The sequence below is a fragment of the Phoca vitulina genome, unplaced genomic scaffold, assembly GCF_004348235.1.
Source record: "Phoca vitulina isolate PV1807 unplaced genomic scaffold, GSC_HSeal_1.0 scaffold73, whole genome shotgun sequence".
Lineage (NCBI taxonomy): Eukaryota > Metazoa > Chordata > Mammalia > Carnivora > Phocidae > Phoca > Phoca vitulina.
Genome location: NW_022589776.1, coordinates 4,264,998 through 4,279,652, shown reverse-complemented (window position 1 = coordinate 4,279,652; position 14,655 = coordinate 4,264,998). Strand labels below are relative to the sequence as shown.

Sequence of the window (14,655 nt, the reverse complement as noted above, 5' to 3'; positions counted from 1 at the left end):
GAGGCTGACAACAGCCTTCACATCCATGGTTCATGCGTACAAAGGGTAGGGGTGCTACAGCTTTGCTGCACATCTGGACCCCGGTCAAGGAGCAGGGCTATAATGTGGAGGAAATGGGTAATTCCTCAGGGTCCCATGAGGGCAAACAAACACTCTGACTTTGATCATTGTTGCGATATAGGAAGAGGCAGCTGAGGAGGAAGGTCACAGAATCCTCATCTCCTGAGGAGCTCTGAGGTAGGTATATGGCTCTTCCCCTGTCATTAAGACGGGATAAAGGGGGAGATAGCACACATGGTCCTTATTTGAAACTCTCTTCACATCTACGTTGACACTTCTGGGTATGGGAATCTGTCTTCTGTGAAGCTCCGTGTCCACACAAATGAAACTTCTTACCCTGAGTACACAGCTCCCTTATTGGGAGAAGGGGATGTCTCGGTACCCCATAAATTCACGTTTCTTAGATGTCATTCAAAACATACCAAAAAAAGCCATCAAAGTGCCCTAAACAAGGGGTTTTTAACCCATGGTCAGGAGACACTGGCCATCAGGAATCCAAAAAGCTCTGAAAGCTATGTAAACTATGTGAATATGTATGTTTTTCTGGGGAGTAAGCATAGCTTTCATCAGATTCTCAAAAAGGTTTATGATGCCAAAAAAGCTTTAGTGCCATTGTCCAATTTATTCAAAATAGTACGGCCTAGGCTAAAAAGAACATGTGATTTAAAAAAAAAAAAAAAATGGAGTTCTTTTAGGCATCTGATTCTACAGTGTTCTCAATCATCTTGAAACCATCTTGTGAAAAATCCTATTTACCATCATTCCTATTTCACAGATTACCTAACTAAATTCCTAAGAAATTAAAGTTAGTACCTCACCTAAGGAAAAATTATAGGTTCGTGAGTAGAGCCAAAGATAAGTAGGTTAGCACCCACTGCTCTTAGTGATGACTATCTCCTGCAGTTAATACCACATCATAAATAAGTACCACCGGCCAAGCCCTGTGTCGGGCACTTTACATACATGACTTATTTAAACATCACAACAACTCTGTAAGACATATCTCATTTCTCGACTTGAGGAAACCAAGGCTCAGAAAAGTTCAACAGATTGCCAAAGATCAGAGCACTTATAAGTGTCAGAGACGGGACCATAGTCCAGGTCGGCCTGACTCCTCTGTTCTGTACTGGGATCTGCTCTGAAACTTGGATCCTCACAAGAGAAAAACGGGTCTTCAAGTGAGGGACAGTTTCTTAGACTCTTTGTACTCCCCACAGCGCCTCGCTGGGCTTTGCATGGCAAGGCCCTCAGTAAATATTTGTGGAATGAAGACACATGGACTCAAGCTCTAATCCTGACATGGACTTACTGACTCAGTCCCCTGCAACTTGGAGCTGCAGGTGGTTACTCAGCTGGGCAACTGCAGGGAACATTTGAAATCAATTATGGGTGAGGAGGAACCTATTAAAAGTTTCTCTTCTGTGTATGTTGGGGTTGAAGGAGGGGAAAGGAAGTTGAGAAGGAGGGAAAGGAACAGGATGGTTTCAGGCTTGGGTGCTGGAGCTTAAGGATTTCACATCAGGATGGGACAGGATTTGGCTTCTGTCTGCTGCTGAGTGAGTTCCAACAGCCCAACCAAATGGGCCTGTGACCTCAGGCTACTCCTCCGTGGCCCCACATCCCTGAATTGCCAGGTCCCTGAGTAGTTAGTTTTATCGAGACCCCTACACTGGAGCACTTGCATACAGTCCTTTCCTACCTCCCAGTGCCCTGCTCCAGAGCACAGGCCATAGGCAACTTTGGAAGGCCTTACCTTGGGGGGGGGGGGGGGGCAGCACCATCATGCCCCCTCTAGGGGCCAGAGAGAACCTCAGCATCTAAAGTCTGTGAGGCGGCCATTGTCCTTGGCCCTGAATAAAAGGATCCCAGCAATCCATTCTGGAGTCCAACTTCCTATTTTGGAAGAATGTGGGAGTTTGGGGTGGAGGGAGGAGGTAACTCCAGTTGATTTTGTTTTCTTTACTAGTTGCTCCAAGTGCAAGTTAGTCACAACCCCACAAAATGCCACTTTAGCCCTTTCACATAGGCCCTGCAAAAGGACTTGTATGAAGCCAACCCTAAGGGATGCCTACCAACAACACTCTGGGAGGGGGTGATAAAATACAGCCCAGAGGCGCAGGCAGGGAGGGCAATCCAAGAAACCAGACACATTCCCCACCCACTACGTGGCTTCCAAACAGCCGCCTACTCTCCTGTGCATGAGGCAACACTGCCACCTAGTGCCCCATGTGGGAAGTATTCCCTGAGGCCCCACATCTCAGGGGGTTCCTTCACAGGGGCTGGTGTGGTTGAATTCTCTGCTGAAGGGGAAAAATGCCCCAAGCTTGGGAGATTGAGAACTGGGATGCTGGGTCTAAGGAGGTAGAAGCTGAGGTTTGAGAGCCATTGGAAAAGAGTATGGGAGTCAAGCCTTGCAGCGCCTCAGATAATCCTCAGCGGAGCAGCAGAACTTCAAAGGCTGGATTATGTTTAGCTCCCAGGAACTGGATCCAGTTGTTATTCTGCACAGGTGAAGGCCCACCAGCCCAGGAACAGGCAGTGATCAGCTACAGGCCCAGTGCTGGGTAAGAGAGGGAAGATGGTCTGGTCTGCTGATAGGAGTGAGTAAATTCGTGCAAATCAGAAACCTTTATGGGGGGAACTACCTTTGGCTGCCTCATGGCCCTCAGCAAGGGGGCCCGCAGGTGAAGTGTAAGGAGCTAAGCACAGTGAACAAAGATGTCTATGCCCTCGGGAGCCCGACTGCTAAAACCCTGAAGAATGAAGGCCTTGTTCCCAGCCCCCATCTCTCCCAGACTTTTACCCTAAATCTTTCCTGGGTATGTTCTGATGTGCACAAGTCTAAAGAAAGATATAGGGTAGAAGGTGGAGAGGAGCTAGACCTGGGTATTCCCTGCCCTCCACCTTCCTGGTGTGGACCTCAAGGGGAAATACCAGTACACCACAGGGGCCACTTTGATTAGAAGACAAAGAAGCCTCAGAGGCTAGACTGTCTGCAAAAGACTTCCTGCCTAATTTTACATGCTTCCAGAGGGTTCAGAGGGGCACTTTGGAGAAGGGTCTGAATGTGTGTGCTGTGGCAAGTGGGGGGAGGGTGGTTGGTGGTGGACAGGTGGATGAGGGAGGGAGGTGTATGGGGGGCAGGTGGAGAAGTGCAAGGAGCCATGCTGTAACTGGAATCAGCTCCTGATGCTACTCTCTGCAGAGCGCGAAATGGGACATGGAAGGGATAGGACAGAAGTCAGGTACCCACTGTCCTGAATCTGTTCCCTCGGGTTTGAGTTTTAATAACTGGAAGCAATAGCCTCTGAGAGCCTCGCTCATATATTCCTGTTGGATCCCTCTCTAATTCTTCACAGCCAGGGAACTGATCCCAGGTCCCTCTGTTGCTACTGCAGGAGGAGGGGTAAGCAGAGTCGTGGGTCTCGGTCTAGACGGCAAGCACACAGTTTCCCTGGCAGATGGGTACTAGGAAGCGAGATTAGGCAGCAAGAAGATGTCATCTGGGAAAAGCTGCGAAGCTGCCAACTCTGATCAGATAATCATCTCATTATTTCTTCCATTTGGCCCCAGAATAAGGATTTCCTTCTACTTTGTCTCTGCCCCCACCTTCTTACAGCCCAGCCCCTTCTCTCTCCCCTCCCCTCACCCCCTCTCCCACCCAAAAATAAAATAAAGCAAAACCACAAGACTCTCGAGTGCTCAGTGTCTGGGAATCCCAGCTTCCAAAGGAGAAATCACAGCCAAAGAGGGGGAGACAGCGTGTCCAGAAGGGATGTTCCAGCAACACCCCATTGAAAGAGGCTCCCTCCTTCCAGATTTCTTTCTCCAGTCTGAAACTTATTTGCCGGCATCCAGCAACCTGAGAAGTTTTTAATTTGGGAAGTTGTCAAGCACTTCAGGAGCTCTGGGGTTTCATTCCTGCTCTGCCTTGGGCACACCTCTCACTGTTTCGTTTCCCCACCAATGTCAATGGGACAGGCAAACATCAGAGAGCACTGTAGATAATCCAAATTAACGAGATTAAAATGGATCTACAATGTGCCTAGCCTTGTGTGAGGTCCTGTCACGGAGGGATCCAAAGGGATCATGACACCATAAACGATGACCTGTCCTGTCTAACCCCCAGCCCTTGCTTGAAACCAACCGCCCCCCCACCACCACCACCACCACCAGTAAGGCAAGGGAGATAGTTATTCCTAATGCCACTCTTTTCTTTGTCCTTCTGGGTGACTTTCCATGAAAGCCAAGATCTGGGCATAGTGGAAAACACATAGAGGCAATGTCCTGAGGTATTACCTCTGATCAAAACCATAGTTACGGTTCCGTTTTAGGTCCCTCATACAAAAGCCAGGGCTAGACACCAGGGTCCCTACTTGTAAGTGCCAACCTCTTCCAGCAGACCCTGCTGTTCTTAGGCTGGATACATGTTAGGACAAGCAAACAGGACTCCAGGACCCGGGCCGGATAGTAGCTTTCTGCTAAGTTCCAGGGCTGCTCAAGGAAAAGGGAACGGCCAGGGCTTAGGGCTCCGCACCTGGCGGCTCAGGCAGCCTGGCCCCGCCCACCCGTGGCTCGCTGCGCAGGTCCCGGTCCTGACACGTAGCTGCCAAGTTGTCTGGCTCTCTCAGACTGGACTCTGAGAAATGGAGTGTGACGCTTCTTCCCCACTGACAACGAACCAGAGATCTTCCCCTTTAAAGAGGGGGTGAGGAGTGAGCTAAAGGTCTCCTAAGTGCACGCGCCATGTACAGAACCACAGGAGATCGATACTCGTTGGGACAAATGCTCTTGTGGTCACAGAGCCATTATCGTAGATGATGTCTGGAGTCCTGCTGAGCTGACGAATAAAGGCCCTTCCCCCTCTCTCCCTGGCCAGCCCCTCCTGGCTCTCCTGCCTCTGTGCCCTTCCTCTCCTCGCCCCCTTGGTCTAACCCAGGCAAACACAAAGCAAGCCATACCCCAAGGACCACAGAAAACCCAGGGGCGGGCTGTTACCTGCAATGATGGCTGGGTTGTTCTGTCCTCCCTCTGGTCTCACCCAGGCTTCCACCGTGAAGGCCTCCCGGGGAATGTCAGCCGGCACTTCGGGGCGCAGCAGCAGCCGCCCCCGCCTCCCCGAGAAGTACAAGACCGGCAAGCCTCCGCGGGGGTTAAAGGTCTCTGCTTCCCAGTGGGGGTCCCCTCCACCCTTCTGGATGCTGTCCGCTGTCAGACTGGTTCTGCCCCCGTGCACAAGAGGATGCTCAGGCCGAGGCTGGAAATGCCGGGGGGGGACACCGGGGTCTCCCCGCACGCCCCCCGCCTGCCCCTTCACCACCTGACGGCGATGCCTGGTCTTGGCCCGGCCGTTCCTTCGGCTCTCGGGTTGGGGTTCCTTTGGGCCCACGAAGGTGGTGGTAATGGTGGCAGCCGTGGCCGAGCGCTCCTGAGTCTCAGCCTCACCTGGAATCTCCTTGGATCCTCCATCGCCAAGATAAGTGTCACTGTCTCTCCGCAGCTCAGCCCGCCCAGGAGGACCATGCCAGGACCACGGGGTGGCTGGCTGCTCAGCTTCACCCCTCGGCCCCCCACTTCCGGCTGGGCTCGTGCCCAGGCCCCCCGCGGCATCTGGTTTACTGTGTCCTGCATGGCGGGTTCCCTGACCCCCCACAGGGTAGGGCATCAGGTGGTCCCCAGGCCTGCTGGGGTAGACCCCAAAGAGGTGATGCTGGGGAGCAGCTCTGGGTCTTCTCAGCTTGGCCCCCAGCCAACAGCGTTCTCCTTCCGACAGCACCTGGTTCAGGTGTCCCCTCTGAGCCACGGATCTCTTGCGTGGCCAGCCCCGCTCAGAGCTGGCAGTACTGAATGCCCACCCAGCCAGAATCACCAGGCTGATTCTCAGGATCTTTAGACACATCATACCTCCCCCAGCTCTTTATACAGAACCAGAAGTCAACTTCTGGGTACCACACAGGAATGATGGGGAGAAGAGAAAGAGACGGCTAGCAGTGGATTCGCAGTCACCGGGGAAACGGTTTTGTTCACAGACCAAACTTTTAGGAGCAGCCCCAAAAGTGTGTCTCTTCTGGCTACCAGCCGGTGAGTGCTCTGCTTCCCTCCTTCTCCCCTGACCTGGCTCTTCTGACTCTAGTTCAGTTCTTGCAGAACGAAGTTCATTTCTCTCGGTTCCTTGGAACCTCCTCCTAGAGAGCCCCGGTTTTTTTCTTTCTCTTTTTTTTTTTTTTTTTTTTTTTTTTTTTTGGTCCCTTCTTCAGTAGCCCCTCCCCCTGCCGATCCTAGAAGAGGGACACACAGACAGGAGCCAGATCCTCTCACACACACACTCCCTCACAAACACATACCGCTCCCTACCTGAAGTCATGAAAAAGACGCTAATCTTCTCATTTTCATTCCTTTCTCCTTCTTCCTTCCCTAGGAGTTACGTTCTTTCTGTAGCCCTTATCCTAAGCTACATCCACCTTCAAACAAATCGTTAGAGGAACTTGCATCCAGAGGCACAGAATTTGATGCTTCTATCTAACACTGCAAAAGGAACCTGGGGGCACAAAAATCCAAGCTGGTACTTAGCTTTTGCTCTCCAGAGGTCCTCCTCAGCCAGAGCCCAGTCTGCCTGTGCAGGTCAGAATGTTTCCCTCAGCCTGGTGCTTGGGCTTGTGGAGTGTTGAAGGTTTTTTAATCCCCTTCCAACTTGTTGGTATGTTGCAAGTCTCCGTAAAGTTCTCCTTGGGGATGCCAGTCTGGTGTCCTAATAACCTTATGAGTCTGAGAGCCCTTGACTTCACCTTCTGGGAGTCTTGTGGGTCCCTGGGCAGATGGGAAAGAGAGCGAGAAGAAGAGCATGTACTTCAGGGGACCTGTTCTCTCCGGTGTCTCCTGCTCTCCTCTCTCCTTCTCTCTCTGCCTGCAATTATCTTCTTGTTTGTTTCATTTAAAGACAATGATGATGTCAAAGCTAGTAAGTTCGGTGCATCACTCCACCTACTCCCTGTCCCCTCCTTCCTCCTGAAAACCTCCCCACCTCACCGAGGCACAGGGGACAGACACTACTCCTGGTTTCCCCAGTAAACATCTCGGGCTTTCTCTCTCAGCAGCCGCAGCCTACACAATCAATAGCAATCAATACTGTCTTGGAGCACTCTTTTCGGTGTGTATTCTCTCTCTCTCTCTCTCAGACACACACACATACTCGCACATGTGTTGTGAACAGATCTGCTTACTGTCTAATAAACCCCCCACCAGCCATTCAGGGACCACTTGCTTCTCTTTCTTTTGTTTTGCCACAAGCCTCCTGTATTTTTTGCCTTATTTCAATCATTTGGGATTCAAAAGAACAATACCCCAAATTCACTTTACATTGGACATTGGGAGAAAGAACAAATCAATTAGCCTGCTGTAAGAAGCATTACATGGGAATGCCATGAGTTCGTACTATGTAGATCTTCTTATTCCCTCTGAAGTTTCTCACTCTGAAGTTACTAAAAGTCACCATATGCTGAGTGAGCAAATAAACAAATGAGATGCTCAAAATAAGTAATTTACAAAAATGAACAGCTAGACCCAAGCAACTATTTTTTTTTTTCAATTGATTTGAAATGAATGGAGAGGATGGGGAAGTAAATAATGTGACTCCAGCCTGTAATAATGTTTGCCCGGAGGCTGGCTATCTCAGAGTCCCACCCCCTAAACACATGGACGTGTACACACACACACACACACACACACACACATACACACACACACACACACACACGGCATGGTTCTGAATTTTTGACATGGGTGAGGATGTCTGACCACAGGTGGGTACAAAACAGGTAGAGAAATATATTGGGTCCTTCCTTCACTAAGAAAAATTACTTGCAGTTCTAAAATCCCTGCTTGTGTCGCCCACACATAAAACATGCAGCCCACACACTTTGGAGTAAGATCGCAGTGCCTCTTTTTCCTCGAGACTTCTCATCATCTTCTAAACTCCTCTAGCCCTGCTAATAACTGACTTGTTTGCGTTCAGCATGCTGTGCCCTAATCACCCGCCCCCTGGCATGCCCTGTCTCCCTGTGCAGCATCCACTGGAGCCTCAAAGCAAGTCCCCAAAGAGGAGATCAATTCAGGCACGTGGACATTACTAAACAGAAATCTCTCGATCCTGGACTGTCCTTTTCCCTTTTCTTGTTTTCCTGTCTCCCTTCACTCCTTCTGACTTAGTCCTCTTCTTTTTCTTTTTCTTTCTTTTTTTCCCCCTGAAGTAGCCAAAAGAGTTTGGGGCTTTGGAAGGGAGTAGAGGGAGATGTAGAGAAAGGCAGAAAAGAAGAGGAAAGGGGGGGTGGGTAGGGAGAGGAAGAAGGGGGGGAGAGAGAGAGAGAGAGGAGAGAGAAGAGAGAGAGAAACACCAGGAAAGAAAAGAAGGAAGGAGAGGAACCTTAGTGTAAATGAAGAAAAGATCCTCAGGTAAGAAAAGAAGAAAACTTCCCCCTCCTTCATGCCACCCCCATGACCCTCAGAAAAAGGTTCCATACCATTCATTTCAGGAAGGAGGGATAACACAGCAAGGAAGAATTCCGCCTGCTTTTCTGCCCCTGTTAATGTGTGAATGATCTTGCAGTCCCTATAGGTCTCTCCTGGCTCTCAGCTGCTAGAAATCCATTCATAAGGTTTCAAGAAGCTATACAAAACTCAAGCTTCCAGTTTAGTTTCTCTCTCTCTCCCCTTCATTCCTTTGCTCACCACTCTCCTTCAGCTCTTGGCAGTCCAAAGTTTAAAAAAAAAATGTTGAACCATTTCTGTGTTTTCCTCCTGTTGTAACTTTTGCTGTGACATCATAACCCTGCCCACCAACACCCCACCTCTCGCTCTCCTTTCCATCTCACCCCCCATCAGCCCCAGACCCCCCAAAGCACCCCCCCCCACAGAGAAGAAGGGCTCCTGTCAGTTCCAACGTGTGAAAACACAAAGCTACTAGAAGGTGCCCCTCTCTCCCCTCCGCCCCCCTCCCCTCTCCCCCTCCCTGCCTTACCCACCGCTCAGCGGCTCTCTCAAGGCTTGTAACAATGATCCCATCTGTTTGACATGTGCGGAAAGGTGGGCTGGATTCAAATAATCTGTCAAGTGGATCAGATAAAAAACCCAGCAGCCCCCTCCTCAATTCCATCACACACACACATGCACATCATGCCCCAGCAAAAGTGGGAGAGAAGTTGGCCGTGCACAGCACCCACCCTGGATGCCAGGGAGACACCACACATGCCAAAGGCAACGCACATTTATATATACATAAATTTTGTGGCTTATTTGTTTGTGACAAACACCGGCACCCCAAGCCCCTACCCCTCTTCCCCAAGTCCTGCCACTCTGCAAGTGCACAGATTGGAAAGCTGGTAGAATCCGTTTTGAAATCTCCAACGAGAGGGTTTTTCCCCCTTTTTTTTTCACTCCCAAGCACTATCTGTGGCGATCAGACTCGAGCAGGGTTGCCAGCAAATGCAGGAGGCCCCTTCTAGGGTACAGGCTTTCAAACCAGCGAAGCCAGAGGGAATGGATTTAAGGACACACGGCAGAAGCTGGCTGAATTTATTTTATTTTGACGGGGGTAGCTGGGGGAGGAATATCATTTCTGAAATGCCCAAGCAATGAAGGGAGAGGATATGGATTTCTTAAACAGTTTTTGCAAGAGGAGCGGTGTCTTGTTCTGCAGGTAAATCTATAAGGCAAGAAATTGGAGCTTAGAGATAAACAAGGACCGGAGGGAAGGGGAAGGAGACAAGAGAGGGAAGAGGGGAGAGGGGCAGGGGATGGGGACCTGGGGACGGGGAGAGAGGGAAAGAAGGGGAGAAGGACAGAGGGGCGAGGGGAAAGGAGAAGGAAGGGAAGAGAGAGGAGGGAGGAAAGAGGAGGAAAAGGGGAGGAAGGGGGAGGGGAGGGTTGAGGAGGAAAGGAGTGAACTAGAAGGAGGAGGGGTGGGGGCGAAGGGAAAAGAGAAGAGTCTGGAAGGAGGAAGGACTGAAGAAGAAAAGCAGGGAAGAGAGGAGGGAAGAATGAGACCGAGAGGAAGGAAAAAAGAGGAAGAAATGGTGAGGCACATAAAATATGGAGACCAGGAAGACAGTTAGATCCATGATGGTTAAACATAAAGAAATCAGGGGGGCAGGTGAGGAAAGCCACTACAGAATGAGGCAGGGGTTGGGTTTTCTGCACAGAAAACAAAGGATACACAGTGGAGGGGCTCACTCCAGTGATCAGACACATTTTAGAAAAGCAGATTGCCAGGGTTCAACATTGTCTCTTTAAGTAAACCCCTATTTCCTCCTCCTTCCCTGCCTACACCCTTCCTCCAACACCCACTTCCACCTTCCTTCATTCACTTCTTGTTGCCAGCATTATCTTCCCCTGGAGAATTCTAGAGTAAAATTCAGACACCCATCCCCCTCCGCCCCCCAAAAAAACCCCACCCTTAATACTGAGTAGCCCCTTTTTTTGCTTCTGTCCAGAGAGGGCCCTGACTCCTCTTATCTAAAGACTGAGCTGTTTGTGACAATCTGCACTTTGTTTCAACCCAAATTATACTATGTTTCCCTTAAGCCCAGGACGGCAGGGCTGTTTCGCTTGTATTTGCTGCCATAGTGGGGCTGGTCAGTTTCCATTAGCATTGTCATCATTATTATTAAGAGTCCTGGAGCACAGGGAGGAGCCAGTCCACATTGGCGTCCACCTGCAGTATAGAGCATTAGTGGGGAGGGGGGGGGAAGACCCCTTAATATGGTCACTGATCCTCTCTGACTTTCTGATTCCAAAATCTGATCCCTTGAGGGAAAAGCTCAGCTGGGAGCCAGCCAGGGAGCATAGTAATAAAAGCCTCCCAGAACACAACCAAATGCAGTATCTATATATAGGAGCTGGATCTGTTTTCGCTACTTGCAGTCTAAAATGACACCCGGAAACAAACATTTCAGCAATATGTTTATTGGAATCTTATTCAGCTAGTGCTGGAAAGAATGAGCTTCTCTGAAGGATTTCACTCGAAGGCTTGGGGTTGTTGCTTTCTGCGCCCCTTGCTCCAGTACTCTGAGCTGGGAGTTAGTGGCTCTAACATTCATGGGGTCACTTGAGATGCCTTCAGGGTGACCTACCACAGCCCCCTCTTTTATGGGTGAGGAAACAAGGGAGAAGTCACACAAATAACAGCAGGGCCAGATACAGCATCCAGGTCTCCTGAATCCCAGTCCAGGTTTTCCCTCCTCTGGTATGCACCTATCTTGCTGTCTTGGTATCCACAGGCCAGTTGGATGGGAGGAGGGTACCAAAGACTGGCCTCTCTGGATCCACATCCAGGCAAAAGTGCCCAGGGAGTCTATGTTGGTCATATGTGTTCTGCAACTCAGAATCACATAGCACTCAGAAGGAAATGCAAATCTGCATTTCCAACTCCTCCCTGTGTGTTTTGAGCCAAGAGAGGCCCTATCTTTTTGTCAAACTGTTTGGTTCTCCGTGTGTTAGATAATCATATTTTTTTCCACAACACCATTACTATTATAAATTATTATCAATGTTAATGATAGTGTTTTTGCAAAGTGCATTTCAATCCAAATACATCAAAGCATTTCATCCAAGGTTAGGTTTCCCCACCCCTTGGGGGGTTGCATGGCGGAGGCAACATGTCAGAGATCTATTTCCCCTGGTGACAGTCCCTATTGGGAAAGTGTTTCTTGTAACATTTCGAGCCTTCGGACCAGCTTGTGGAGCCCTTTGGCTGGGGACAGTTTCACAGTGATGCTGGATCCTGCTCTACTCATCAGAGGCAAAAAAGCTCTATGGGGTTTATGCTTCAATCAGCATTGCCTTTCCAAGTGGAGTCTGTTCAAAAGACAATCTCGTAGCAAGAAAAACAAGAAGACTGTATACTTGCTTCTCCTTTGATCTAATGCACATCTGTGTGCTTTCTTTCTTCCTGTCTATAACGATACAAATGCAAGTCAAGTGTTATGTCCATTTTACAGATAAACACACTGAGGCTGAAAGCTAAGCAACTTACCCAAAGACCTACAGACACTAAGAATGCAGCCAGGGCAAATCTGAAATGCATTATGCTAAAGTGGAAGAAACCAGACTCAAAAGGCCATGTCCTATATGATACCATTTATATGACATTCTGGAAAAGGCAAAACTATAGAGACAGAAAAGATGAGTTGGGGTCAGAAGCTGCTAAGTGTGGGAGAAAAGTTGAATACAAAAAGCACAAAGGAATTCTGGGGTGATGGGACTGTTCTCTAGATTTACTGTGGTGATGATGCATGACTATGCATTTGTCAAAACTCAAAGAAGCATTGACTAAAAAAGGTTATTGTGCATAAATTATACCTTGGTAAACCTGCGGTAGTGGGAGGGGAGAAAAATGGAGCCAGGGGTAGGGCCAGGGTCTTTTGATTCTGAATATAATGTTCTTCTGTCTATATCCTGCAGGTGTCCAAAGACCAAAGGAGAGTGTGACAGTGCTTGGTTATGGATTGGGGCCACTCTGTACCTAAACTCTCTGTTGATCCTCTTACCTAGTGGAACCAGACTGAATGGAGCAGAGCTGGCTTCTGGTCCCAGCTCCATCAACCCAGATGACCCTAACACAGCAAATAACCAACCACCAAACGATCACTGGCCAACAACTAGGCCCCCACTCTGCCATTCAATAGCTGCCAGACCTTAGGCAAGTCAATTAACTTCTCGGAGCTGCCTATAAAATGGGGAGATTGGAATAAAAGACCTTTAAGTTTTCTTAGAGGTCACACTTGAGATTCTCTCATTTTCAGCCCAACACTTTTCTAATTGTTTAGAAAATTGTTTCTAATAGTTAAAAAAAAAAAAATAGGGGCACCTGGGTGGCTCTGTTGGTTAAGCATCCAACTCTTGGTTTCGGCTCAGGTCATGATCTCAGGGTCGTGAGATCAAGCCCCACATCAGGGCTCCACACTGAGCATAAAGTCTGTTTGAAGATTCAATCCCTCTGCCCCTCCCCTTGCTCATGCTCACAAGCACACGCGCACTCTCTCTCTCTCCCTCAAATAAATAGATCTTTTAAAAAATAATTTTAAAATATTTTTAAATAAAAAATAAAAAAATAACCAGCCAGTGCCAGTTAAATATCTTCCCATGAAAATCTCAGAGACTCAAGCATACATTAGCAATGGACACCCACAACATTTATTTTAATCCTTAAGGAAAGCCACATATTCAAATATAACTCCACTGTAACACTGATATGCATCAACAGGGGAGTTTTTGAGCTCTGTTATTACAGTGACAAAGGTGTCCTCTACAATGTGCCACTGTATTATGTTTAGCAAATCAAATATCAGAACACATGGTATTAGTATGAAATATTTAAATCAGAGAGGTTTTTAAATTTGCTACTGTGCTAGAATCTTAAAATTTGGTAATTCCCTCAAGATGGTAATAATAACATTATTAATAATAATAACTGACATTTATTACTTATAAAATGGCAGGCACTGTTCTGGTCACTTTATATGTATATATTAGTTGATTAAATCCTCATAACAGTTCTGTGAGGTAGGTTCTTTTATTATCCCCATTTTCAAATGAAGAATAATAATAGCAATTAACATTTATTAAGCACATACCATGTGTTCAATGTAGCATCTACTAGTCAATGTAAACTAAGCCATGCACATAAACTACCTCATTTAATCCAGCAAGTAACCTATGAGATAGCTCCACCATGATCCTCATTTTTAGATGGGAAAACCAAGGCACAGAGAGTTCAAGCAACCTATCTGAGCTTATTCACCTTGAAAACAACTGCCTGTCTCTAGAGGCCATGCTCTTAATCACTATTCTGCACAGCCTCTTCATACCGATGATGATTTGACTCCCAGTACAAGACCAGACTTTTCCTGATGAGGACATCCCAGTGGTATCTCTGAAGTAGAGGACAGATCTTCCTTAGGTCTCTTCCAAAAGCCTCCCTTGATTGAGGGTCCAGTGCCTCCAAGAAATGTGGCCCCCGCTGAAGGTGCAGCCAGGTGCAGGCTCTGCTTCTGCCAATGCTAAGGTACCTTCCACAAATCCCCATGGACTCCTGTTCTCACCATCCATGCCCCCCAGATCCATCACGTCCCCGATGAAAACTAAGGGACATATAACCAACCAGTTATAAATGGAAAGCCAGTCACTTCTCCAAATCATTAACTCCATCTGGGAGGAATTGTGCAAGATAGATAAATGTTGGGTTGTCTATTTATTATAACTAATACAAACTTTTAATACTAATAACAGCTATTAGTTGATGGTCTATTAACCATCACAAAATATATATTTCCTGTGTTAAGGTCAGCTCTGATAAAGAACTCCAGGTTTTAGGCCAGATTCTAAATTCTGAATGGTACTCATGTTATTTAATTGCTGAAATGTGGTACATGTGTAAATATTTCAAAATAAATATGCTCCCCAGATGTCTTCAAGAAAGGGAGCAGGCCTATGGAAAAGGAAATTTACCCTTCCTAAATGCCCACCCAGCCCAGCCTTTCCATAGATCACAGCCACAACTGGAGGCAGAAATGAAAACCAAGGCAGTTTGAGCCCCTAAGCTTG

General features: G+C 48.0%; 1 protein-coding gene across 1 annotated transcript in view; it reads right to left on the bottom strand.

Annotated features, from left to right (window-relative positions):
• Positions 1-6,261, bottom strand: part of PAPPA2 (pappalysin 2) — a 283,912-nt gene extending 277,651 nt beyond the window's left edge. The window contains exon 1 of the mRNA XM_032393459.1: positions 5,059-6,261. Coding sequence (XP_032249350.1) covers positions 5,059-5,962 — 904 coding nt within the window. The 5' untranslated portion in view covers positions 5,963-6,261. The remainder of the gene's footprint in view (positions 1-5,058) is intronic.
• Positions 6,262-14,655: the final 8,394 nt, after the last annotated feature.